General features: G+C 39.1%; 1 protein-coding gene across 4 annotated transcripts in view; it reads right to left on the bottom strand.

Moving 5' to 3' along the window:
* Positions 1-2,659: 2,659 nt before the first annotated feature.
* Positions 2,660-27,634, bottom strand: part of LOC121912088 (VPS10 domain-containing receptor SorCS1-like) — a 46,698-nt gene continuing 21,723 nt past the window's right edge. For all 4 annotated transcript variants that reach the window (XM_042434155.1, XM_042434158.1, XM_042434156.1 and 1 more), the window contains exons 6-27: positions 27,489-27,553; positions 26,761-26,879; positions 26,333-26,422; positions 25,231-25,410; positions 23,234-23,380; positions 21,490-21,592; positions 21,136-21,212; positions 20,401-20,492; positions 20,155-20,262; positions 19,725-19,842; positions 19,456-19,589; positions 18,187-18,300; positions 17,730-17,901; positions 17,254-17,440; positions 16,215-16,348; positions 15,977-16,100; positions 11,708-11,820; positions 10,668-10,802; positions 7,734-7,833; positions 7,300-7,408; positions 6,107-6,261; positions 2,660-4,529 (exon numbers count right to left, since the gene is read on the bottom strand). In XM_042434155.1, the coding sequence (XP_042290089.1) occupies positions 4,471-4,529; positions 6,107-6,261; positions 7,300-7,408; positions 7,734-7,833; positions 10,668-10,802; positions 11,708-11,820; positions 15,977-16,100; positions 16,215-16,348; positions 17,254-17,440; positions 17,730-17,901; positions 18,187-18,300; positions 19,456-19,589; positions 19,725-19,842; positions 20,155-20,262; positions 20,401-20,492; positions 21,136-21,212; positions 21,490-21,592; positions 23,234-23,380; positions 25,231-25,410; positions 26,333-26,422; positions 26,761-26,879; positions 27,489-27,553 (2,635 nt within the window). In that variant the 3' untranslated portion in view covers positions 2,660-4,470. The remainder of the gene's footprint in view (positions 4,530-6,106; positions 6,262-7,299; positions 7,409-7,733; positions 7,834-10,667; positions 10,803-11,707; positions 11,821-15,976; positions 16,101-16,214; positions 16,349-17,253; positions 17,441-17,729; positions 17,902-18,186; positions 18,301-19,455; positions 19,590-19,724; positions 19,843-20,154; positions 20,263-20,400; positions 20,493-21,135; positions 21,213-21,489; positions 21,593-23,233; positions 23,381-25,230; positions 25,411-26,332; positions 26,423-26,760; positions 26,880-27,488; positions 27,554-27,634) is intronic.

Genomic DNA, 27,634 nt, shown 5'->3' with positions numbered 1-27,634 from the left:
TTAAAAAAAAAAAAAAAAAAAGTTACAGCTCTTGGTAATAATGTTTTCCTCTTAGCATAATGTTTGCCTATAACACAAACAAATTGAACCATCAGGCTATAAAGTTTGTCAAGTGAAACCTTTTTATTTTGTTTTTGTAATTTTGTTTCTTTTCTGTGCAACTCAAATAACAAAAAGTTAGCTGCTAAGGCAGAACACATGTTGCTTATATGTCTGTCCATAAGACAGAAATATAATTAAAAAGTAATCTTAGGTTTAATTATCATTTCATTATGACAAGGGAAATGGGATTTGTTAAGCAAACCAATTCAACTCCATGCTCTGCATAAACATAAATATTTACCGCCCTATAACTAGAGGCCTTTTGAGTTTTAAATATAATGAATATATAATAATTTCTAAATCTGACTGTTGTGAATGCTTATAAGACAGATATGTGTAATTGGTTTTACTCTGTAAGATAACATGGTGCTTTCAATGACTGTTTCTCAGATGAAGGTACACAACAGAATATGGTCTGAAGCTGTATGGACATGAAGGTCTGGCCTTAGAAATGGAAATATTGAAAACATGTACATAGAATAAGATGGAATGTAAATCTATACAGTAGCTTCATCCCTACTTTATTGTAAAGTCAACCCACTGAACAGGCGGTAGTATGTTTCCATGACCTTCAGTCCCACAATAAGCTGTATGTCCTATTTTATACTTACTTTGCTTTCAACAGTAGCATGCCCTAATTAACTGTGATAAGAGACTGAAGACTTATATTAGGGTGAGCAAGTACTGTATATATCATGGTGACTTTAAAGTTTACTTGACTCAAATTATTAAACACCTTGTCTAATAGTCTAGTTGTGCAATTGCCAAAAGTTGTGCATGATCTATAATATTGTTCATTTTTGTCAAAGATATAAAATCATCTTGTTTTGAATCATATTTCTTACTGTGAACAAATTGCCATTTTGAAATTGTTCTAAATAAATGTATTTTTATATGGAATCATGTTTTTCTTCTCTGCATGCACCTACACTATGTGTTGTAATGGAATATGATTAGACAAGATTATAATATGGTTTATACTCTTCTTGTTTCTCCAAGCAAAAGGATGCCAAGACAGATTGTTTGGTTGTCAGTAATGCCTGTCAGTGAATGAGAAATGTCTTCATTGTCGTGACATAAACCTGAAAACAAATGGGTTCACGAAGCCTTGTTTTTACAACGTTGTCTTATCTGAAACACAGGTGCCTTGTAGCAGCCAGTGTATCAGTCTCAGCATACCTCTTTTAATGATCTCTCAAAGGCTCTGAAGTAGACTTTAATGGGCAGAAGTGTGATAACACCCATGTGAAGATTCCCATCTGACACTCAGACTGAGCTTCACTTTACCTCTATCACTCTATCACTCAGGTTGCCAATTACAGATGGTTTCTATTTAATGGGAACAATTACTGAAGCTGTAGTCGAATGATGAGAAACAGATGATTTTGTGAAAGAACTAGTAGTCTAGAGTATTGCTTCTTCTCTGTCCTCAGACACAGCAAGAAAAGTGTTGCGAATTAAAACGGCAAAGAGGCAGCTAGGTCGGGGGACATCGCTGTGTGGCTGATTGGCTGAAATAACTCTTCACACACAAAGCCGCAGCAACAAGGCCCTTGTTCCTCTGTTTTGCATTTTGTTTGCCACTTCAACAGCTTCATATGACACACCAATCTTCATCACTCCAACAGCTATCAACGCCCCGAGAGTCTTATTCTTGCTCCTACTCTCAGTCTAAATTAACACCAAGGCCTTTCTCTAACGGCCCTGGGATGTTCCGCATTGCACAATCAAATTGAACGGTGACAATCACTAATGGATGATTCGTTGCAGCCAGACACTGTAATGTAGCACTCAATGAAAGGAAACACGCTCATCAATTTCACACTGTGGCTAACACAATATTGCTGTGGGTTATTGTTGTGGGACATTTTTCATTCAAGGTGCTACTCAGTCTGGGAAAATCTTCCTTGATTATGTGTGTGTGTGTGTGTGTGTGTGTGTGTGTGTGTGTGTATGTGTGTTGATTTCCTGGAGAGGGGATAATTAATTTGTTGCACAGTGGGAGAGTCAAGGAACCAGCCCATTAGAATCACTCCAGGCTACTTGGTGCTTTTCATTGTCCTCCCGCTTGGCCCCATTGTATCATGCATATGACTGCACTGAAACTTTGGCATGCTAAGCAACACTTGTTAGAGACAAAGCAGAAAAAACAACATATTTGACAAAGTGAAAGCGCCTGTCGATCAAAACTACCAATTTCTGTGACAGACTCATAGCCAGCTGAAGTGAAGTCATAGTTTTGCTCTTCATGAAGTCTGCTGATTGACTAAATCAAAGGTCAAACACAACAGCCGCAGTCAACTACACGGATTTTAACAGATCGGAGACAGCAAAAATGAGCTGTTTATCGTTGTGTTTCTGCTTTATTCCGCAACCATGGTTACTTCTGCAAGGTCAGATGAAAAACACACTAACAACCCACTGAATAATCACGTTACTTGTAATGAATGAGTTGCCTAGCCTCTGAGAAACATTTTCTAACATTTAATTTTTTTCTCCTAATTAAGACGTATTTTTAGTATCTTGAAAGAGGAAGAAAAAAAAAACATCATGCAAATATGTTCACAATTGTATTCACAGGTTGATTATTGGGGCTTAACAAAAATCTGTTAAGTAAATTACAAGCACAAAATAAAACTTCACTGATATCGGTGCGGAGAGAGCATTCATCTGATGACGAGTTATTTATGCTTCAGGCTCAATCGGAGCATTGGAGGGAGGAAGTATGGAGAAGCCTCTAGTCAATTTGTCCCGCTGACATACGATGCTGACAACACTTAAAAAGAAAAGTTTGATGAAGAAGAACTTCAGTACTTATACCAAAGAGACAGCAGCTGACCAAAGCTCTGTGCGTAGGCTGAGCCTTGTTGACAGGAGATACGTCTTCTCTATCTCTGTGTCCCTCGCAGCTAGAGAGATGAACAAATTTGCAGCCTTTTGTCCGCTGAGTCCTTGGGGGCAAACCTAGAATAAACTGCAGGCTCCTCTGCATTAATGTAAACTGAGGGAAAATGCCATGTGTTGATGTTGACATCGTCACGGTAGATAAACAGTCCAGCGTAAATAAAAGGTACATTTAAAACAACCTGAATAAAGAACATGTTTCCATTCAAATCGGTTACAGTTTCAGTGTTGTGATAGATCCTTTAACAAGGCAGCCCAACCTTCCCAGTGAGATCAGTTCAAAGAAAAGCAACAAAACAAATTTCTATCTGTGTCAAGGAGTCTTAACTTTGTGGTGGTAAATCTGGTATCTGCGTCAAAAGAATAGCTAATAAATCTTGAACTAATAAGTAATTATTTAACATATGGATGTGGCACTGTAGTACTTTTTTACTGCATTACAGCAAGTGTTTGCTGCACTGTCGTTAACACGGGAATTATTCAGAAAATTTACATTTTGTTCTCTTTGTAGAAACCAGAATTCACAAGGAATGCTCCTGGCAACAACAACAAAAAAAAATGTGTTTGAAAAGTTTAAAAGTCACTGCATTGTTTAACAGTCGAACTGAAAACAATCAAATATAAGATTTCTGCTGCAACAATAATCCATATGCATGATTTACATGAGACAGAAGATTTGTGTATAATCTGTTTTAGAGTAGGTTTAACATTTATCATTCCAGTGCCACTAAAACAACTCAAGTCCCCTAAGCAACAGGGATTTCTGTTGCACAAACAAGAGGGAGTTCTCATATATACCTATCTAGTATATCCATTTTGATCTTCTGCTCTTATTTTTGCTATGACATATATAACATTTTGAGCGACAAAGAGACAGGCTTGATGGAATACACAGATCTGGGACTCGGAGCCATCCTTCATCTCCTGGATATTGCAAGCTTTCATTTGATGAGAATCTTCTGATAAGATTTACTGATTGTACAGAGCTTAATGAATCTGGTTCCCTCACTGTCTTACTCAGATAAGCTATTTCCACATAGTTAAACAAACTCAACTTCACAAACACAAGCCCGAAGAACAGAAATATGAGCATATTTGGAGATATTATTATACATCACTTCTGTTCTGCTGTTTGATATTTTCATATTTGAGCAGACGCAGCTGTAACCAGCTGAGACAAATAACTTTTACTTTTCCATTATGGATGTACATTATTTACATAAAAAGATCAATGTCCTTGCAAAAATACAAGTATTTTCAGTCAAAAAGTGTCCCTTTTCAAGAAGCAAGTATAAATCTGTACAGTCTCCTCAGAGGGATTAGGCAGCACAGTGTGAACTGGTCCATCCATGCATGGGTAGCAAAACACTCGAGACCATTCATTGTGACCGTGGTTTCATAGCTTGCTGGAAGTAACTGCCAAAGAAGATGTATTGCTTTCGAGTCGGTCATAGACTCTCAACATTAAAACACATGGGGCGCTTCATCAGAGAGCTTGATGTCTGTGTGAGATGGCAGGTAGCCTGGCAAGGGAGAAGAAAGAAAAAAGACAGGAGGAATTTTATGTAGCTATTTGCATAAGGGTGTATTTTTGCAGGGAAACACATTTATCTTGGATGGGTCGATTGTTTAGCTACCGGTAGAGGTAAATCAACTGGAACTTCATAGATATTTCTTGATGAAAATGCTTTCACAACTCCGCTACTTTCCTGATGCACAAATTATTTTATTGGGTCAAATAATTCACCTAGACATTCTCATCACTTTAGCTTGCACTCGATTGTGCCTTACTTACTTGTGAATACTAATACGTCGCTATGACAAACTCAGGTAGGCAAATACATAAATATACAGCACATAATAATAACTATGTCTTGACAACTCATATAATAATATGGGGAGAGGAAGAAATAGCATCAGCACTTAACAATAAGTGAATATCAAGTTTTCCTCCCCTGTCAGTGAGCTTCAACGAATGACCACTGTTCCTCTTTAGCAATTCTATTTTTAATATACTGTCGTGATTTTTGTGACAACTTTCTTGGCGAAAGAGATGGTTCACCCAGTTCAAAACACTTCCTCTCACTTACCCCTTATGGTACGTAACTACAGTATGGTTTCTGAGCTGAAGTTTGGAGATGTCGGTATTTAAACATGAGCAGAGAGACACATATTGTAAGTGGTGAATGTGATCGATGCTGCAGTTTGTAGTTTGTACAAAATAAGCTGAAGGCATATTGCTGGTTTTTAATCCGTGTCACGCCAAACATTTGACCTATCCCACATGGGATTATAAAACACCTCTATATATCAAATATCAAAACTGTAAAATTAGATATTTGGGTAACACACAGATAAAATGTAAGTAAGATTATATGAACATCTGTTCGATTGTACACCAAATAGCAGAAGAAAGACAAGAAATGCTATAAGCCTAATTTTGTTTTCTAGGCTTTCTCCAAGTAACTATCTCAACCAAACTTAAATGTTTTGTATGCGAATGGCAGGTGATCACACAAAGACAGGAATCACATCTGTGAATGTATTAGATATGAATAAAAATAGGATGTAATGTGACTATTCTTTTACTCTGGATAATCCACAAACATTGGAGCTACTTTCTACTTTCTAGTCTGTTTGAAAATTGTTCACAGTGTGTTCTGTGGATAATCCAAAGTAATGGAGAAACAGTTTCAGAGAAGAAACAAACACAAATTCATTCTCCTTCACTGTACTGGGGTGGAGGAAGTAAACTCGGAGATGGATAAAATTTCAAAACCTTGATAAATAAATCCAAAACTATCTGGACGGCTAGATGCCACTTGAGGTGAATGAGTACATATGTATTTTTGTAAGATGGGTGAACTGACCTTTTATGTAATTCTGCTGTTTTTATCACACCACATCAAATGTTTAGATACCTGTTTTGTCGCTTTAAAAACCAACACGTTCAATGCAGATGGTGACTAGAGTGATAGAATACAACACTACATAAAGTTGTCAACATTGTTCAACATATACTGAAAAAAATGTGAAAATAATCCCTATGGATACTTGAAGAATGCCTGCAGCTTTAAAGAAGAAATAGACACACCAATACCTCTGCTTTTTGAGTCTAACTGTACATCCACATGATCCAGCGAGGTCAGCTTATCCCCCTCAGGGTTTGGGACGGCTATGGAGGTCACTGTCGGGATGACCTCTTGTTCTTTGTCAGGTTGCTCCGCTGTATATGTGTTGATGCCTGGGATCTTCCTATAGGTTGTGCAGAGGAGAAAAAAAAAGAGAAAAGATGATAAAAAAAAAAGGCAAGTTAATGGAGACCTGCCATCAGGTCTGTTTCACTAATGCTTTCACTACACATAATGTGTCACACTATTTTTAACTGTTAAGGATGGGAGAGGATTGCTTGAAAGCTGGAAACTAGGGCGTTTTGCATTCCTCTGGGCATTGCACTCTCACTTTCATATTGTTCACCTCAGTTTTCAATCAATTTTTCATCCCCTCAGATGCACCCCCAATTCTGCTTAAAACTAGCATCTTGCATTTCTAATTTCAGATTCTCCCCTCGTGGCTTTGTGCTGCAGCTGGTGCTGTGACATTTGAGGCGGATTTTCAAACTCAGAATTGATTTTTTAATGTAGTAATTATGATCCTGAAAGTTACAGTAAGTCATGTTTTTACTTTGTAATGAGTAAAATTCTGCAAACTACAGACGAACTAAAGCATTTCACTGTGATTGGCATGAGGATTACCTGCAGTAGAGGATGCTATTTACTGTATGCCCCTCACTGTATAATATATGTTGTCTCAGGACTTATCTCCTCAACCTTTCCTGCCATGCTGCAGAGTATGCCTCACCTTGAATGGTTGTGTTTAGCATTTCCGAAAGGTCAACCCTCACATTGTCAGATAGATGAATATTGATAACTGCAGGTCTCTGACACCCATTCAGCACTCTGGGAGAATTGATTAGACTGTCATTCCCTGTAATATTCTGCAGATTGAGACAGAGGGGAATTGTCTCATTTCTCGAGCTATTATTGTGTCGTGGCTGTCCATAACTCAGAGATATATGGAGTCTGAATACTTCTGGAAAGTTTTAGGAGTTCAGGAGTGAGGTGCTTACTTGTAGATAATGGGGCCTGCTCTAAACAGGGCCGTTATGCAAACACACGCATAAACAAAACGACATCATAGATATTTGCAATGATATGAGTCTGAAAAGCAGTTTCCTTTTGACTGTGCTCTATAATAGTTACGATGTATTATATTATATCCAGTATACTGTACCTTTTAAATTTATATATTACAAAGACAGCCAAGCCCATCAGTACGACTGACACAAGCATGATGACTGCAGTGCTGCTGTGACCACTATCACTGCTGTCCACAAGAGGAGCTTTGAAGGACAAAGAAGGAAAGAAAATGAGTGCACATGCAGTCCAAAAGAGGACAAATGCATATTTTTTATGTGTATATAATTATATAAAAATCTTATTATATAACAATGGAGAATCACAGCTGTCTTTTGTTGCTGACTGAGGCAGCAAATGCCCAAGCAACACTTTATCTTTTCTTCATCTTCATCTCTAAACTGGAAGAAGTACACAATCTAATCTCATATAAGGAGCACCGAGAGAACCACCTGAATTTAACCTCTTTTCCAAAAATGGACGGTATAGCCGTTTATTCGGGTAGGTGTGCGGCAGAGACAGCATACTCACCTGGAGACAGCCGCGTGGCGTACACATTCACCTGCACTCCCGGTCTGAGTGTGAACTGGATGAGGTCTTGGTTCAGAGCACTTAGCAGAACCTGAGAAAGCTATGAGGAAGAGTGATAGAGCAGAGAAGACTGTTAGCGGCGGCTGCACAGCAATATTCTACAGTCATCAATATTTCAGCCTCAGTCATTTCATCCAACGGCCTGAATTATGAATCAGAATTTTTGCTTCCTTCTAAAGAGGAGCAAATGTTGATATGACACAAAAAACCAAACCTACCGCACCAAACCCAGCAGACTTTTAATGCCGATGGAAACCCTATCAGGTAAAAGGGCACTGTGCTTATGGTGTGGCAGTGACATTTAAAGAAATTAAATCTTTTGCTCTTTCTATCACAACAGGGACTTTTCCCACCTCCGATTCTTTGTTATATACCTATTTTCAAAAAAAAAAAAAAAAGAAAAAAAAAAGCATGCACTGATTTAAAAAGTTCAGTGAGGCAAAGCTATTGGAGATCAAAGTATTTTCTAATATCATAAAATTGCTGTTTTAATTTTCCTCCCTGATGTGCCTCAAGTTCCACTGCTTTTCACACCTAGATGAAGCAGTCATTTAACAAGAGACCAAAATGCCTTCCCAGAGCCCATTTGAGTCCTTAGCCATGCCTCACTAATTCCATCTCGCTCTTTCTAAAATCTTTCCACTGGTTAAAATTAGACTGCTCTACACAGTATGAATAATTACTTTTTGTTCTAGTGGCATATCAGGGTCAGTAAATCTATTACACATTTTAATAAGCTGCTCCACACATATACTCGACACATACACGTGTGTTTTGGGCGCACACACTCACTTAATGCATCCACATTGCAACTCATTCATTGGAGATTAGAACAGTGAACTGAAGATTTATTACCCCTATTGTCTATGTGGTTCTGCCAGGTAATCAGACAGGATCCAGATAAATACATCTCTTTAATTCCCAATCCAGGCCACCTGCCCCAGTTTGTCTCCTTTCTTGACGGTGCCAATTATATGATGCATCAATGTAATTAAATACCTATTAACTTAGTTCAAGACTGACTGTGAGCCAGCAAAATTATGTTTACTTGTGATACATCTCTTATGATGAACAAATTAGTTTGTCTAGCTGTTGTTTCAAAGACAACCCTGTTTTATTGTTTTGTTTACATATTTAATAGCTTTTTAGAGATCAGTTTTGAGTGTGCCATAGAAGACACAGAGATCTTATTTTGCTGTAAGAAAACAATAAAATACATGCAGCACTGTGACTTGATATGTTTATGATGTTAATACTATGTAAAGGTTTATGCAAGTTTCAAAACTTTTAAAAAAGTGACAATGACAGTATGGCATGTACTGAGATACTGTGTGTTATTTCACTGCTGATGCTGGTTTAGTGCTTTTACATGGGAAGACACTGCCCTCTAGTGTTGACATCATGCATTACTCCTCAGGAGGGATGAAATACAAAAAGCATGTGTGGCAACATTACGTCATTAAGCACAAAAGCAATAAAGACATAAAATATAATTTAAAAAAGCTTAAGCTACTGTGATACAATGAATCAATTCAGGGGAAAAGTTTGTTTGTTTGTTTGGTGGCAAAGAAAAAAAAACATAAATTAACAATTAAAGTTTGTATTGCCTGATTAAATCATTACAAAATGATGAATGCAGTAAAATTGAGAACATGTTCTTTAATTGAATGACTCTGCAGGGAATCTAAACAGTGTACTTTAAAATGTGGAATATAAATGAGGAGGATGTGTTGTGTAGCTATATTAGATGAAATGGATCTTGTGTGCCTGCATGCTAATAACAGTGAGGCTATAGAAAACATATTCCTCTTGTTCTCTTTGTTTTCACTTAATGGACCACATCAGAGTTTCTGCATGTTTTAGCCCAATTAGTGCAAAAAAATGTATACTCTTCATTACTGCTGACCTTTTCCGAGGCATACCATAGTGATTTCCTAACCTACCAGGCAGCCATTGTTGTCCATTCTTTCCACTGCAGTATTAAAATACATTTGCAAAGACTTTAAACTTGGTTGACTTAGGTAATCCATCACAATGAGCATCATGTCTGCATTTGTTTTTGTCAAAGTTAACCTTATTGTTGCGTGGCAATGGAGTGCAGACTTTCCAAATCAGGCTGCACTTAAAACTGCGTTACCATGCAACGATAATGTAACTTTGACAAAAATAAATGAGAGCAGACATAATGCTCATTGTGATGTATTGCCTCACTGAAAGAAGTTTTAAGTTAAGTTTTAGTCTCTAAAAGTAGATTTTCATGCTGTGCTGAAATGAACGGAAACCAATGACTGAAGAAAGAGGATTTAAGTGTATATAAAATGTACAACGTTGTGCAAAAGAACTGGAAAATGATTAATACCAATGTAAATGTTTGATTCTCAGCCTCTTGTTAAATAGATTTTGTATCTCAAGAGACTGAAAAGTAAAATATATGAGTAAAACATAGAAGAAAATGGGCCATATAATGTAAATACATGGGTTGGTCAATATACATCTGTATAGAAATGTACTAGTTTTATGGCTTTACGATCTTTCCAAAAAGTCAGAGACAAGAGTATTTTTTCAAGTACAAGTATCTTTTCACTGTATCTTGAATACTGTGCACAAATACTTTAAGTGCTGTGCTGTGCCGTTAAAATGTAATCTCCTGGTGAGAGAAACGTCAAAATCATAAAATATGTTCTCTTTTTAAAACAAAATCGTTTAAACTCAGAAGTGTTGCATGACAAACTAAAGGACAGTAAAGGGATGTTTTCTCTAGAGAAAGTCTCCTGACTTCCTCAGCGTACTTTTGTGCACTTTTAATTATCGCAGAAAACCACATTATACTGAACATCTGCCACAGGCCATTAAAATGATTAGACAAGGCAGTACCTGATCCAGGTGTGCCCACTTTTCATCCATGGCTCGATCTCTTGACGTCCTCTCAGGCACAATGAAAATCTCCGCTGTGGTTGGTAAACCTGGAAGCACTGTGACCAGGAGCTGATCTTCACTGATACCTGTGACCTTTAATAATAACAACAAAACCTCACTAAAAGGCCTTTTAATTGACACTGTTTTGGGTGATATTCTACGCTACGCCCTGCGATATGATTCTTGGGGGTCGACTGTATAAATAAGTAAATGGTGTTGGCTTTCTGCTTCATATATCATTTGCCTAAGTACCAGTCACTGTCAACATATAATGCACAAATCAGCTGGAACATGCAAGTTCAATTTGACAGTCTTTGGTAAAGGCCAGGGCTTTTAGTGCATTTATGCCATAACCAGAGGTCTCCTGTCAGTTTCCTGGTGTAAACTGTGGTAATATCTGACAAGACAGAAGGTCAAAGTGAATGTTTCATACTGAAGGCTACTGTAGGATATATATAGAGCTCACTATTCAGGTCTTTTACATAACATGCTGCTTTTTTGACATGCCCTATACATTCTGAGAGGGAAAACCAGATGCACTTAACCACATTTAGGCTCCCTTTACTTGAGGTTTTGGTGTTCTCTCGAGGCAATGGCATTCAGCTCTTTAGAAAGCAAATAGCAACTGCCATAGCAGTGCTTTTACTGCCCTTTAGTGTTTTGACAAGTTCAGTTCAAAGTGTGTACTAGTAATAATGATTTCAGGTGATGTACAATCAGCCCATAGAGGTTAACAACTAATTACAGAGCAAGTGAGGTTAAAGACACTGCAAGTAGTGGAGTGTAACACTTGACACAAGACCACACACATACATTACTAATGCAGCAGAACCAAGAATGGAAATGTTATTGGCTCACTGAACAGAGGCTTGAATTTTTCACTCCAGGCTAGTGCAAAGCTGTTAACTGCCAGAATCTGAATGAGGTCCTCTGGATTTTAGCTCATTCCTGATTATATTATGGTTTTTATAATATGAGAGAGCAGCTGCATAACTGACCTGAACCATAGAGCTCTTCACCACTCTCCCGATGTCCTCTCTCCACTCAGACACCCCGGGGTTCAGCTCATCCAAATTAGAAGAAAAGGCCAAAACATGCGACCGGAAATAATCTGAAATGCAAGCAGAAATCTGAATCAGACTTAATATTCTTTCTTACCTCTTGATGTGGGAGCCCTCCTCACGAAAATCCAGTTCAGTAATCAAATAACCCTACCCCTGATTGTAAGGTTGCCTGCACAGAGTAGAATCTGTTTTTCATCAGATAATATGGGTATGATAAGCTTACATGGCAACATGATTGCCCAATAGAAATTGATAATGAGGATTGGACATACAGTATTTCTGTCTCAAAGTTCATAAATGTTCATATTAATCATAACTTCAATTAATGCTTTTTAAGATGCTGCATGGATACACTATAACCTTGAGAAGATACATAAGATGAACAATATGTCATTATTATGTTCACATTGCAGTACAGAGGCCATTTTTTGCATATGTTTTGTCCTTTTAACCTTATTATGGAAATCTTTTGTTGTTATTCATGTTTGTGCATACATCATTACACATGCACTTTGTTTATCAGGTACTATTAGATAGGACAGTCTATCTACTAGATGGTGCAGTTCACATGATGAATAAATAAATAAATATATATGTAGATATATATATAAAAAAAAAAATCTCCCTCTCACCCCCCTCCCATGGGGGGGTGGTGATTTGTCTTCCTCAAGCTCGAGTCCTCTAGCAGAGGCCTGGGAGTTTGAGGGTTCTGCGCAGTGTCTTAGCTGTTCCTAGGACTGCGCTCCTCTGGACAGAGACCTCAGATGTTGTACCCGGAATCTGCTGGAGCCACTCTCCCAGTTTGTGGGTCACAGTCCCCAGTGCTCCAATTACCACTGGCACCACTGTTGCCTTTACTCCCCACATCCTTTCTAGCTCCTTTTTCAGCCCTTGGTATTTTTCGATCTTCTCGTGTTCCTTCTTCTTGATGTTGCTGTCGCTTGGGATTGCTACGTCTATCACCACTGCCTTCTTCTGTTGTTCGTCGATCAACATGATGTCCGGTTGGTTAGCCGTCACCAGCTGGTCAGTCTGGATCTGGAAGTCCCACAGGATCTTGGCTTGGTCATTCTCAACCACCTTAGGAGGTGTCTTCCATTGTGACCTTGGGACCTCCAACCCATACTCAGTGCAGATGTTCCTGTACACTATGCCAGCCACTTGGTTATGGCGTTCCATGTACGCTGTTCCTGCCTTCATCTTACACCCTGCTATTATGTGCTGAACTGTCTCAGGAGCATCTTTGCACAGCCTGCACCTGGGGTCCTGTCTGGTGTGGTAGATCCCCGCCTCTATTGATCTTGTACTGAGTGCCTGTTCTTGTGCTGCCATGATTAGTGCCTCTGTGCTGTCCTTCAGTCCAGCCTTTTCCAGCTACTGTTAGGATTTCTTGATATCAGCCACTTCTTCTATCTGTCGGTGGTACATGCCGTGTAGGGGCTTGTCCCTCCATGATGGTTCCTCCTCCTCCTCTGCTGCCTGAGGTATTCACTTAGCAGTTCATCTTTGGGGGCCATCTTCCTGATGTATTCCTGGATGTTGGTTGTTTCGTCCTGGACAGTGGCTCTGACGCTCACCAGTCCTCGGCCTCCCTCGTTCTGCTTAGTGTACAGTCTCAGGGTGCTGGACTTGGGATGAAACCCTCCATGCATTGTGAGGAGCTTTCTTGTCTTGATAACAGTGGCCTCTATCTCCTTCTTTGGCCAGCTTATTATACCAGCGGGGTATCTGATGACTGGCAAGGAGTACGTGTTGATGGCCCGTATCTTGTTCTTCCCATTCAGCCGACTTTTCAGGACCCGTGTAGGTATTTGGCTGTGGCTGACGTCCTTGCAGCCTCCTCAAGGTTCCCATTTGCCTGTGGGATCCCAAGGTATTTGTAGCTGTCCTGAACATCTGCAATGCTGCCTTCTGGTAGCTCAACGCCCTCGGTCCTGATCATCTTCCCTCTCTTCGATACCATCCAACCGAACTTATCTAGTCCGAATGACATTCCGATGTCGTTACTGTAGATCCTGGTGAGGTGGATCAGTGAGTTGATGTCTCACTCATTCCTGGCATACAGCTTGATGTCATCCATCTAGAGGAGGTGACTGATGGTTGTTCCACTTTGGAAGCGGTACCCATAGCCACTCTTTGAGATGATCTGGCTGAGGGGGTTCAGGCCTATGCAGAACAGCAGCGGGGATAGTGCATCACCTTGGTATATGCCGCACTTGATGGTAACTTGTGCAATTGGCTTTGAGTTGGCCTCCAGAGTTGTTTTCCACAGCCCCATTGAGTTCTTGATGAAGGCTCTTAGTGTCCTGTTGATGTTGTACATTTCCAAGCATTCCAGTATCCATGTGCCTTGCATTGAGTCATAGGGCTTCTTGTAGTCAATCCAGGCGGTGCACAGGTTGGTCTGCCTGGTCTTGCAGTCTTGGGTGACTGCTCTATCGACCAGTAGCTGGTGCTTAGCACCCCTGGTATTACTACCAATTCCTTTCTGGGCCCTGCTCATGTATTGGTGCATGTGCCTATTCATCTTAGCCGCTATGATGCCTGACAGGAGCTTCCATGTTGTACAGAGGCAGGTTATTGGCCGGTAGTTGGATGGGATCATGCCCTTCTGGGGGTCCTTCATGATCAGGACTGTCCGCCCTTGGGTTAACCACTCTGGGTGTGTCCCATCTATCAGCAGCTGGTTCATTTGTGCTGCCAGGCGTTCATGGAGTGCAGTCAGCTTCTTTAGCCAGTAGGTGTGGATCATGTCCGGGCCCAGTGCTGTCCAGCTCTTCATGTCTGACACTCGTTCTTGGATGTCTGCCATTGTAATGGTTACTGGATCTTGTTCTGGGAGATTGCTGTGGTCTGCTCTTAGATCCACTAGCCACTGAGCATTGGTGTTATGTGATGCCTCCTTCTCCCATATGCTCTTCCAGTATTGTTCAGTCTCAGCCCTGGGAGGATCTGTTCTTGTTTTATTACCTTGCCACTGAGAGTACGCTTTGGATGGTTTGGTGGAGAACATCCTATTTATTCTTCTGGCTTCTGCGTCTTCTGTGTATCTCTTCAGGTGGTTAGCCAGAGCTGTGAGCCTTTGCTTGGCAGTCTCCAGTGCCTCAGGTATAGACAGCTTGTTGTACTTCCTGGGTATCCCTTTCGTCCCCACACCTTTCTGTAGCTCTGAGAGTTGACTAACTTTTCTCCCTGTTGCCTTGATCTTGGCCTCCAGCCTCCTTCTCCATGGAGGGTAATGTTCGTGGCTCATGGTGTTCATCTTGTAGCCAAGCATCTCTAGGATCACTGTTGCTGTGGTGTATATCAGCTGATTGGTCTCAGTTACGGTCCTAGTAGGGATAGTACGTAGCGCTGCATTCACATCCTCTAGCAGACTTTCAGAGGGTACTTTGTGACTTAGCCTTAGTAATTGGCCACGGGGGTGCTGGGTGTCCAGCTTAGTTATGATAGTCATTCTTAGGTCAGTTGCCCTTGTGTTAAGGTCGTAAGGGCTTGTTGGGGCTTGGTACCCAATCTCGGAGTGTGGGGAGGATGATGATATCTCTCCTCTGACCTGTCGTCCTGGCTCCCCCTTGCCATAGCATGGTCGTTGTACCTCATCAATCTCTAGTTGTGATAGCAGTTGCCGTTTGCGGATGTTGGAACACTGAGCTAGTAGTTGTTTCTTTGTAAGCTTAGAAGTCAGCAGTGTTAACCACTGAGCTATCCAGCTGATATATATATATATATATATAAGCCTTTTGACAAAAAAATCTCAGCCATAATTCATGGTATATATATATGTGTGTGCATTTTCATATGAATTTTCATGTTTGGAAACATTAAGAAACTATTTCAACCAGAAACAAAAAGAGTATGTGTGTATGTGTGTTTATTTGTGTATATACAATTATGGATTCCCTTTGACACACTCTGTACAGAGCTTTCAGCCACATTTGGCTGAGGATGGCATTTTCACATCACCAGAATCCCACAGCTAGGTCATGTGATAACAACTAAACCATCTCCATGACAAGTGAACAAACTCCAACCACTGATCAAGACCATGAATTATGGCTGAGATTTTTTTGTCAAAAGGCTTCAAAGGTTCAATAAAAACTTTTATTAATTCTCTCTCTATTTGTAGTTGCAAAAGTTTTCACTTTATTGTTATATGCCATGGCTGTTGGAGTGTATTTAGAAAAGTAAAATGAAGCTCACCATAAACTGCAACAGTCATTTGGTCCTGGTGCACAGTATTGCCGACTGAAGCCTGGACAGTGACAGTGTGACTTCCCTCCTTGGAGAAGGTGAAGGACATCCCTCCTTCCAGGGTCACTACAGGCTAAACGGCAAAGACACAGACAGTAGAGAGAGAGAGAGAGTGATGTGACTTGTGAATCCATCATGTAATTTGGTTAATAAACAGCATGGTAGAGAACAAGAAAGCAAAGCTCACCTCTGTTTTGTTATCAAACCACCAGTAGTAGGTGACTGTTCCCACATTGCTGGGGCGTAACACTGTTGTCAGGTTTACTGCTTTGTTCTTGATGACCACTGACGGAGCTGAGAGCTGGACCTGTTCAAGTTGACCTTTGAAGCGAGAAACACACAACCATATAAATCCACATCTTTTTGTCAAAACCTGGCTAAATATACTACTTCCATGTTGTAATATCGCACCCTGACAGAAGCTGTGTTTTCAGTCATATTCTGGCAAAATGATGACTGGAACACACAGAGTATATGGATGCACAGTGGAGAAGTTGATTGCATGGCAGGAGTGGTTTGAGAAGTGTCTGTGGATGTTTTGATGCTTTTTGCTACCATGAAAATGTCACCATTGGAATCCATTATAATGAGCTGAATTCAAACTGACCACCGCTGTTCGTCTCTGTCAATGAGGAAACAACCAACAGCCGTCTTTCACGCCCACGCGGGATGACTGATACTCAAAACTTTGGATGGAGATATTGGATGGAGTCTAACTTTAATGAGCCAATTTAAAGTTACAGAACAGTGGTGAGCATATTTGTCACATTATTTTGTCTGATTTTTTTTCCCTCTATGGGCTCACAAGTTGAAATGTTTTGACCAATTTAAAGGCTTGTTTGATCTTATAGCTGGTGTTTATGTGCCACAAAGGATCAAGAAAATAGCTTATAGTCTAGTCACTTTATGATATCAACCAAAATGAAGTTAGTTCTGAATAAGTTCAGCTTATTATGATGCAGGAAACACTGTCACTGCACTGTCAGCCAATGCAAATGATGAGCCTTTTATACTAATCCACACTTATATTAAAGGGGTATTTAATAAGTGATTAAAATAATGCTGACAATAACCCATGTTGAATTCAGGGGGAAAAAGAGCCAGTTTTCTCAAATTAACACATTAAAAATAATTGGATGAATGATCCTGCACTTAATGCTTCAGCAGCAACTATTAGCTATGGCCTGTTACTCATCCTGAAGTTTTTTTTTTTCTTTTTCACTCACAGGAGACGTGGAGGTAGAGTATCACCCTGTCAAAGCCCAGAGTGTTGGTTGCTGTAGCAGACACTTGGTAGATGCCAACTTTACTGTAGATATGCTTGACCCCGTCATCGATGGAGCTTATGTTAACATAGGATATAGCGGTGCCGTCACCGAAGTCCACTGTTATACTCGTCGTGGAGCTGAGACCCTTCAAAAAGAAAACAAAATACTGTCACTCACACTACGCTCTCAGTTGTTTGTCCCTGTCCTCGCTGACACCCGACAGAGCGCCTTTTTTCCAAATTATCTGCAAAGACGAGGTCAAGTGGTGAATCATGATGCCGCATATTTATTTGATATTCTGATGCTCCAGCCTCTGTGCTGTGTTCCTGACAGCGTCTCAATATTCAAATAAGGCGCTAACCAAAGAAGAAAAAGCATGCAAGTACCACCCTGTAATACACAAAACTATTGCTTTATTTAAGTGAAGTCAGCACCTCTTCCAGAAAGACCAAGAAGGTGACATTCTTCCCCAGTGTTGCTACCAGTGTTCCCTCACTGGTGAAGAGCTGGAGGCCCCTAGGGACCTGACTGGGACACTTCTGTCGTCTGGGGCTGTACTGCAACAGAGTTCCCTCAGTGCAGTTGTTAAACAAAGCCCTACGATATCTGGAATTCACCAAAAAAGTACAAAAACACACAGATGAGGACTACATGAATGTAAAAGCAGACACAAGCACATATGCACACATTCATGTATAAATATAAGGGCTGGAAGATATTCATAAGGTGTACAATATTAAAAATGGGTCAGTCATTGGTAGTATATATTTATTTATCATTTTCAAACAGAATAGCAGGTGATTTTCAAGAAAGTTGAGCTTGACCGTGACCAAGGGCATTTGTGCACACACTGCTCCCTCGGTTCTTGACGAAACAAATGAATTGATGTACCCTGTCGTGTTGAGGAAGCTGTCCCCCGTGATGCAGTCTCTCGATGTTGCTGAAGGAACAAACCAGAAAGCCGGAATGCAGCTCCCATCAATCTGCCTCTCAAATCCATAGTCGCTGTTTCATTTGGAACACAAGACCAGAAAAGATACACAGGTTGTAATAAATATTAGTTATGTTTTATTAAAAATCTCAAATATAATTACTCAGCTCAAACAGAATCATTCATAGTAAGCTAATGTCTACCATAAACAGAGGTGTTCTAGGCTAAAGAAAAGTTTTATAGCACAACAGCTCAGAGTACTTGAGATTTGATGTTTTATGTATCAAACATCTGAGGCAGAGAAAAAAATCATTGTTCATGTTTACACAAACTATAATTATACCTTGGCAAAGTCAAAGGGATCTATCAGATTTCTTTCATCATGATCAGGGAAAAACAGCCTCAAAAGCCCAGTCGGAAAGTTTAGTAAGTCCTTTTAATAATAAAGTGGTGTTAATCTTGCTAAATATACTCGTCACCACGGTTCAATTAGCACTAGATCAGCACATGAAGTTCTGACATGAAGCAATACTTCTGTCAGACAGACAGAAGCAGCTTATAATAGCGTCTAGAGTGAGCTATTAGCTTTAGTTTTCATGCAAATCTATTCAAGTGCACTTGATATGAGTAAAACATGCAGCAATGTACTGCTGTCATATACAGTCTTTGAGTGTTGGGGCTGGGCAGTGATTCAATATTACAGGTAATCTTCTGTCACTTAAACTGTGTTGTGGTGATATGATCATAGAGTGTTACTGTTGATGATTCGATGCAATTTGTAGTTTAAAATTAACAAAATTAATCTTTACATTTTTGTTTTACATGACCACAGAACACAGTTAATTGTAATTTTGCACACAATTACCATATTGTGATATATATTGAAATCTGAAAAATGCTTTCATTAATATCAGGATATTGATAACAACCACAATCTTTAATCAAAATGACATCTGATCTTAGAAAATTGCTAACACCCAAGACTAAAAACAATTGATGGCATGTTTTTTTTTGTTTTTGTTTTTTTAATTATAGTGATTAACTTATATCCTAAGTTGACAAAAAGATAATAGAAAAGATAACAACAAGGCGTGACTTTTGAAATATAACTCTTCAAACACTCTTGTTGTGCCTTAGGTTTGCTTCATAGACTCTGCCTCTGGAGATTGATAAAGTGTTACACTGGATTTAATGAAGTGAAAAGAGTAGCTGCAGAGTGGGGAACTCACCACTCAAAATCTGCCTCTGTGCACAGGCAGGAGTCTGACATCTGGGAAATATACTGATCTCTGGCCTTGACACATTGAACATTTGCTTTCAGTTTTTGGAAGATTCGCTTCATTCCCATGATGCACACTTCTCCCTGTAATGAATAATGCATCATAAACATTTCAGAGATTCCTTTCTTGCTTTTATTGTGTGACTGAGTCAAAAGAGATTCACTTGAGTTTAATCAACGACTGAATCTTCCAGTTAAGGAGTAAGAAGAGCTACTTACCTCATTGTGTAACTGCCACGTCAGGTAATCTTCAGATGTGCAGCGATGTTGAAAAATAGACCGGAAGTCAATCTTGACAAGTTGCCACTCAGATCGATGACTGAAGTGACCAAATATTCTGCACAAGCATGTCAGAAAAACAAGGTCAAAGACATTCAGTATATGGGGCAGATTCAAAATCTGCTGTGTGAAAACCTTGTAAATCCGCTTTGGGCAATTTCAAATCACTGACTTTAATCTATGTTTCTCTGTGGGTTGAGAAAATCCTCTATATCTTAGGCGAATGAAACACTTTCAAAACCACATTAAATAAACTCAACACTGTGTATGTACAGTTCTTAGTCTTCATTGGGGTAATATATAATTAACCAGTACAGTAATTAACTAAACTAGAGACATAGCAATTCTTTATTGTTCCTCCATATCTTACGTCATTATGAGGGTGTCCTCTCCAGGCTCCCCAAGCACCCCATCAACGTAGAGCGGAGAGGAGGTGAAGCTATATTTGTCCCAGTTTCTGCCCTCATCGAAACTCAGCCTGCGGGAGAGAACAATGGTTAGATCACAGAGAAACCAACCACAAATAGAGTTGAATTCAGTAAAACATCCCTCTCCTCATTTTAGAGATTGAGTATAGGCTCAAAAAAAGATGAGGCACATCCTTGGAGAGCCTTACCAAATGTGTCTAATTGGCAGAGGTGTGTGTCGGATGGCCACCAGAGATCCTCCTTGATTCAGGAAAAACACACTGTACTCTTCCTGAAAAGCCTGCAGACAAACCAACTTCACTTCATCACAAATTCAACATAAAGTATCCACTGGTGACAATATCAGGGAAACATGCATACTAGTAGTAGAGAGTAGAAACCACAACTGTTCTTTCCACAAGAGACTCAGTTGTGTGAACAAACAAAAGCGTCAATCAAGTGTTGCTCTCTTCGTTGATTTACTGAGTCTTAAGCCGATGGCAAAAATCCGTGTGCTCCCGTTGGTTTATTTGTTTTACAGATCAGAGATGCACCAGGCTGGGTGTCAAACCTCAATATTCTTTTTGTCAACAAACAAATTGTGTTTGTGTCACCAAGAACTGAAAAGCGAGAACTGAAAGCTGGCATTGAATGCTCAGTCAGATTTTTGCTCACTTATTCTTTATTCATATAATGCCTGACTCAAGTCATATTTTTTTTTCATTTTGTTGTATTGCTGTATTTGCTGTATTTTATTGAGGGAAAGTTCAAATAAAGGACGAGTTTTCTGTATTTTGTTACATGGGAAAAAAAAAGGTTTTGTAGAAAATGCAGTTTTTTTTAGCAAAGTAATATATCCAAAAAGCATTGATGCAGAAATGCAAGTACAGATCAGCATCACAAAATTTATATGCAATCCTATTTTTAGAGTTATAATACTGCACCTCTTTCCAGGTGTTTCCAGCATCAGATGTGATGAAAATGCTGACATTAGTACTGGTCAGTTCTGGTCCAACCACACCTAAATACAAAAGGTAAAGAAGCACTATTTATTATTTCACGCATGTTACATACTGTAAAAAAAAGCAAAATAGCTGTAGTAGTTTTTCAACATGGAACAGATGTGCAGCCAAGATTAACTTAATGTCATTTTGTAAACTGTTGACAGGTGAGAAGGCCTTTTATTTATTTGTGCTGGGAATACAACTAAAGAACAGAATGACTATCCTCTGGTAACCAGCATTAAAGGTTGGAGAGTAAACTACAGTATGGATGTGCAAAACAAATCATCTCCTCACCTGACGCTATTATAATTCCTGGAGCTGAATCTTTGCTGACAATGTTTCCCGAGGTGTAAGGATTCTCAGACACATGAAGGTGCAGATGCAGCGAACAGTACGGCTGAGAAACACACAGGAGATTAGCTGACTGAGGTAAGACTGTGAAAATCAAAGTTTCACAAACAACATAAGAACTGCTGTGAATACACTATGAATGTATCCTGATTCAAAATAGTTAATTATTATTTAATTGCTTACTATGAAAAACATAAATGCTGCGTATTATATTCTTTGGACATCTGGCTTTATTAAATCACACACAAGAGAAAAGAGTACTACTGTATACAAGAACTGCATCAGTGCACTGTCATTATCACAATAGTTAAGACACAATATGCTGTATCTGTATCTATGCAGTATCTCATCTGTTCATTAATCATTACTAAACTATTAAAAGACATACTACAACTAATAATAAAACTAATCAAAAAATAATAGAGGAATACTGACTTAATAACTTAATATTCTTGGGTTCACCATCTATTAAGTACAGTTAAATTGAAATAACTGTGTCAGTTTAAAAGAGCCTGATATAGACAAGTGAAGTTGTGAATTTGGTTCAACACCAAGGCAATTAGGTTCAACCATGGGTCATGTTGTTTTGGGACTTTTACATTTTGGTTCCACCAGCACATTAGAAATGTAGGCCTTTATGGTTTGTTTATTTCTTTTAATTCATTTCAGTGTATAATTGATTGATAACATATGCAATTTTTCCCATTAGTAAGTAAGTGCTAATAGAGTTACAGCTTATTTTAATACTCATTTGACTAAAACTTACTCATATGCAAATATATGTTCTGTGTTACTCTTTGAGACAAGAGATGTACTTTGTTGATTTTCCATCAATATTTCCTGATTCTGAATCATTTATGGTTCCGATGTTGTTATCTTAGGAAAAAAACTGCTTCAACACACCATTTCTGTCAGACCACCACCTATATGTGTTGGGGAAGAACAAATCTCTTCTGGTCAAATCTAAAGCTAAAGTTGTGGAATTAAATCATTTGGAATTCACACATTAAAATTTAATTTCTGTTTGGTTAATTAGACTTAATTTCAGCACTGTTCAAATAGCATAGAGCAACCTTGGTATTAATGCCTCTCATCGTCTGTGGGCCGTATTAGAATTAATAAGCTTATATTATTGAGATTTTCATGAGCCTTGTATTTCTTTTTTTTATCTATAGCAGATTTGTAAAAATCATGTAGAAGTTTTAATGTAAACTATGAAAGTCAAAACTTCAACTCTATCAAAGGGCCGGATATTTTTGCCTGGAGGGCCGGATTTGGCTATCAAGGTGAGTTAAATTATTTTTAAATTTAATTTAAAGCCTGTCTCCACTCAAAAATGTGTTCCAGTTGGATATTTGAGCTTAACTGTGCAGAATGATGTATGTGCAGACTGCAGAGTTTGGACACAAATTATAATTCAAAGCAGAGTATTTTTACATGTCTAAATACATGTCTGGGGGGGGGGATCTTTAATTATTGAGTTATTCGTCTATAAATCTTTTCGCAGCCTGACACATGCTGAACTGTCTTGCTCTGATAACTCCCTCCCATCCAATAATCTAAAAAGCTCTATACAGATTTATTTGCTCTATTTGACCAGTATATGTTGTGACGCAGTGTAGCACATCTAGAGCAGATAATGGAAATCCAAATAACCAAATGTATCCTGTGTCAGTGGCCCACTTACCTGTTCACAATAGACCTTGTTTCCTTGGAGATCGGTTGTTGGAGCCTGTAGAAGACGCCAGTCTCTCCCTTTGTTGTATGTGATATAAGTTTTCACTTGGTTCTCAACAACTTTATTTGACAGGAACACCCCTTTAATCCCGGCAACCTGCAAACATGAGAGACGGAGAATGGTATGGGGAAAAATAACAAAAAAGACAGGAAAAAAAAACAACCTTAAATTATTCAAACTTAAGTAAAGCGGAAGGCCTAGTTCGGGGAAGATGAGATGTCTGAAAGTGCTGGTTTTTCTGACAGGAAGCACTATTTTGGACCATCTGCAGGACTCTGCAGAATCACAACATATCAAAACAACATACGGTACGGCCCTGAGATATTTCTTCTTCTTTGTCTTAATGTGCACAGAGATGCAGACACTCATGTGCAGCTTTCACTTTGTGTTCGCATTGCTCTTCTATTTAGAGAGCACAAATGTTTGTCATTTTAGATCCTCTACTGGTCAGTCGTTGCAGCTATAAAAGCTATTTCTGGGCATAAAATGTGTGTGGAGGTCAGTGATCAGTGAGAGTAAGCACTGCTGATGGCTATCTTAGGTGTGTGTGATGCTTTTGCTGCTTGCTGCACATGAGGATAATTTAGAGCGAGGCATACATGTGCAGGCACGGCAACCTCATAGCATGTCTGTCAACACAGATATAACATGCTCAGAGCACATGTTAAAGCTGCTGTTTTGCCTCCCTTTTGACTACGGGCTGTAAGTGATACTAGTGTTTCCTAAACTTGTGCATAGATGGTGGTTTACATAAACCTACTAAATGTTTTTTTTGTGAAAAGGTAATAAAAAAAATAAAAGGTAATGAAAGCAGCCAGAATGTGAATGTGAGAGAGATGCTCAAATGCTGCAGAATAAACTGCAACATGCCGGCATCTGTTCCATTATGGTGACTCAGGACATCCAAGACATCTTAGCACAGAGTACACTTAAGGAAAACACGGCAGAGAACCAAGAATAACTCTCAGGAAAGTTTTAGGCTGTGTGCTGGTACTTTATTTGTCAAAGTCTGTCTGTTTTATTGGCTGAGAACTCTCCCAAAACAGGAATGTTCTCCCCATGTTTTCTCCAGTTTTCTCTCACAGTTAAAAAACAAACAGCAGTTTGGGGGGAGTGGAGACTGCATGTGAGGAGTGAATGTGTTTATCTTTCTATAGGTGTTAGCCCAGATCGATGCCGGACTGATGTATAAAGCTAAGAGATACGTTAATTAAGTGTAGGGTTGCAAATGTATTATTTTTGCATTTATTTTATTTATTTTGCAATTATTTTGTCAGTGCAATGTCAGAAAATAATGAAAATTAGCCATTAGTTTCTAAGAACACAAAGTGACCTCTTCAGTTTTCCACTTTTGTCTGACCAACAGTTCAAAACCTGAGGATAGATAGTAGATAATCAATAATATAATAAATAATAATCTGTAATAACATAAAACAGCAAATCCTCACAGTTGAGGTGCTTCAACCAGAAAATGTTTGGCATTTCTGCTTGAAAAATTATTTCAATGATTTCTTAATTACTTACTTAATTACAAAATATTACTGATTGATTTTCTGTGAATCGATTAATTACAGTAATCTTTTGTGCACTAATAAAATGTATAATACATTAAGTACTGGAAGTATTGGAATGTACTGAATGTGTTTGCACAAATATAGCACTGAGTGTAGGAAGTATTTCATTTTGCACAGTAGAAAATAACTATGCATGTATAACTGCATTGATTATTGCACAAATTAGTTACAGCATTCTGAAGGGGCAAAGAGCACAAAAAATTGATTAGTTTTGTAGTTAATATTCATGAACATGACACACTCCTCTTTAAACTGCAGCCGTTATGAAAACAGGTCAGTGATTTGAGTTGGTCCAGCTTGGCATGCCTGACCAACCCGAAAACATGTAAGCAGATGACAGCACCACCCCCCAACTGCACAGTCACTGCCTACCTCATAGAGGTCTATCATGATGTTGCCCTCTGGTCCTCCACTGCTCACAACATTCTCCAGCATCAGGGTGAAGAACAGCCCTCTGGACTCAGACATGTACAGGTTGTAAGAGTCATTCTGGTGCCAGTCCTGAATCGCTGCCACCACCTGGTTATCATCCGTGCTGATTATCTGCAAGTCCTAAATATATTAAATTCATGAGAACAGAAGATGCAGGCGGCTGAGAAACAGGCTTTCTATAAATTAGTCAACTGCAGCCAATACGCATTTAGTTGACTAAAAAGGATGACTGAATAGTAGCGTGCGTAACAGTAGTCACAGAGCCAGTGCAGCAAGCTATTGATTCATCACTTCTTGACATTATTCAGTCAGGATCAGCAGCGATTAGACCTCAGGCGTGTCATGCCATGCACTAAAAATGAAGACAGGCTCCATTTAATTTTACTGAATCTCTTATTCAGGGTGAGGCGAGGTGAAGGATGTGTGTCCTTCTCAAGGAAATTTTGACAGTATACATGGATGGATGGATGAATGGACAGATTGATCGAAACAACACTGTGGGCACTATATCTCTCCTGTTGTTATGACACAGTCTCTCAAATCACTGAGCCCCCCTGCTGTGCTTTTAGTAAATGGAGTCCAGTGCATAACACTGTTTTGTGCAAATGCAAATTGAGTTTTCTGCTTCAAAAAGTTCTCTTGGAGTTCTGGGTAACAATGAATGTGCAACTCCAGAGCCAATTTGAAGTAAATATCTGTTGATATAACTGGAAGGGTAATTGATTAAAAAACTATGCATGAGTGTTAAATAGACAAATGATCTGAACATATAATTATGCATAAATGATCAAATTTCAGGAGGATAATAATGTGAGGAAAACAATTTAATGGGTTTGTCAGCAAGCATTATGAATAACTGGGAACAGCCCTACTTGAAATCATTTGTAAAAATCATCCACAGTAAGTCATCATGACACTGCAAAATAGCCTGAAGGAATAAATTGAGTGTTTCACAGACAAATTAATGTTGCACTTGTTCTGCTACTTGCTCCTCTGCAGGTGCTCAGTTGATCAAACACTGCATCCTTTCCAGTAATCTTACCTTTGGCAGAGTGTACTTGGGAAGCTTCATTGGGTAGAAAGCATTTCTTTTATAGGACACATAATGGACAGATTGGCCACCTACTGGCACCTAGAAAAGCAATAAAGTGCAATTTGCAGTTCATCACATTTCAGATAAATATTCATAAACTTCACTGTGCACACTGATTGCTAGCAGCATGTATCAAATAATTTAAATCGTGATCAAAAACTCTGGGTTTGCTACTAATTAGGATGTTCGGCATTATGGTAGAGTGGAGTTGAAGTAATACACAACACTGATTTCAATTTAATGCCATCCTTTCCCAGGATAATGGGCCCTTTTAGCTAATGAAAGACATGACTGTACATTAAGATGCGATTGGATGCAGTGGTTTTACAGCTTTTAATTGTCTTTTAATGAAGCCAGACCTTGCGATAAAAACCCACCTGGATGAAAACGTATTCATCCTGAACCACCAGGGAATCAGGGATGATAAATCCAGGGAAAGGCTTGCCCTTGTTTCCATCAGAGCAATTCTGAAGTTTACAAGTTATGTACTGTGACCCTGTGGGTAAGCAAGAAATGAATGCTAAAAATACAACAAAGAGAAAAACAAACAGCCTTCTGTAGTGCACAATCAAGGTTTAACAAATGCTGATGGTATTAAGTGAGCTATAGAGGCAAAATTTTGGAGGCCAATCCTTATTCTCACTAATAGATAAAGTAGCGAGAGCTGTCCCAATGTGTTAGCATCAGCCAAATGAGGTGATCTCCCCGGGGACAAGGCATTAACACACGAGGCCTTATGGAAGTGCCCCCCTCTCTGCGCTGCGGCCAAGAAAAGAGCCAAGTCACAGCCTGGCCCTTGAAAAATGAATTAACTTAATCGTATGAAGAGTCTCCACACAGCCAGTGCAGATGGAGAGGAGAGTTTTGGTGCATACAGTGAAAAATAGCTGTAATTTCTCACTCAATTTTTTAAATTATGGTTTACGAGTCACAACAAAGGCTGGTAATTTGATGTGATGTCTACTCTCATTTCAATAGCGGATAACATACTGTACACTAACACATTAAAGAGAGAAGGTGGTCTGACCTTATGTGCTTTAGTATGGTGTTTTCTGACAATTTACTTTTCAGTGGGTTGCCATGGTAACATCACTTTATTACTCACGTCCATCAGTGACGCTGATCTCCAGGTGGATCATCCCTTGCTCTTTGTCTAAACCCAGTCTGGACCTGCAACATTGTGACAAACATCTGAGAAATATTAGATTTCTGCTTATGTAAATGTTCATCTGTGCATTAGTATAGACATCA

The sequence above is a fragment of the Thunnus maccoyii genome, chromosome 14 (assembly GCF_910596095.1).
Source record: "Thunnus maccoyii chromosome 14, fThuMac1.1, whole genome shotgun sequence".
Classification (NCBI taxonomy): Eukaryota; Metazoa; Chordata; class Actinopteri; order Scombriformes; family Scombridae; genus Thunnus; species Thunnus maccoyii.
This window is presented reverse-complemented; position numbering and strand designations above follow the sequence as displayed.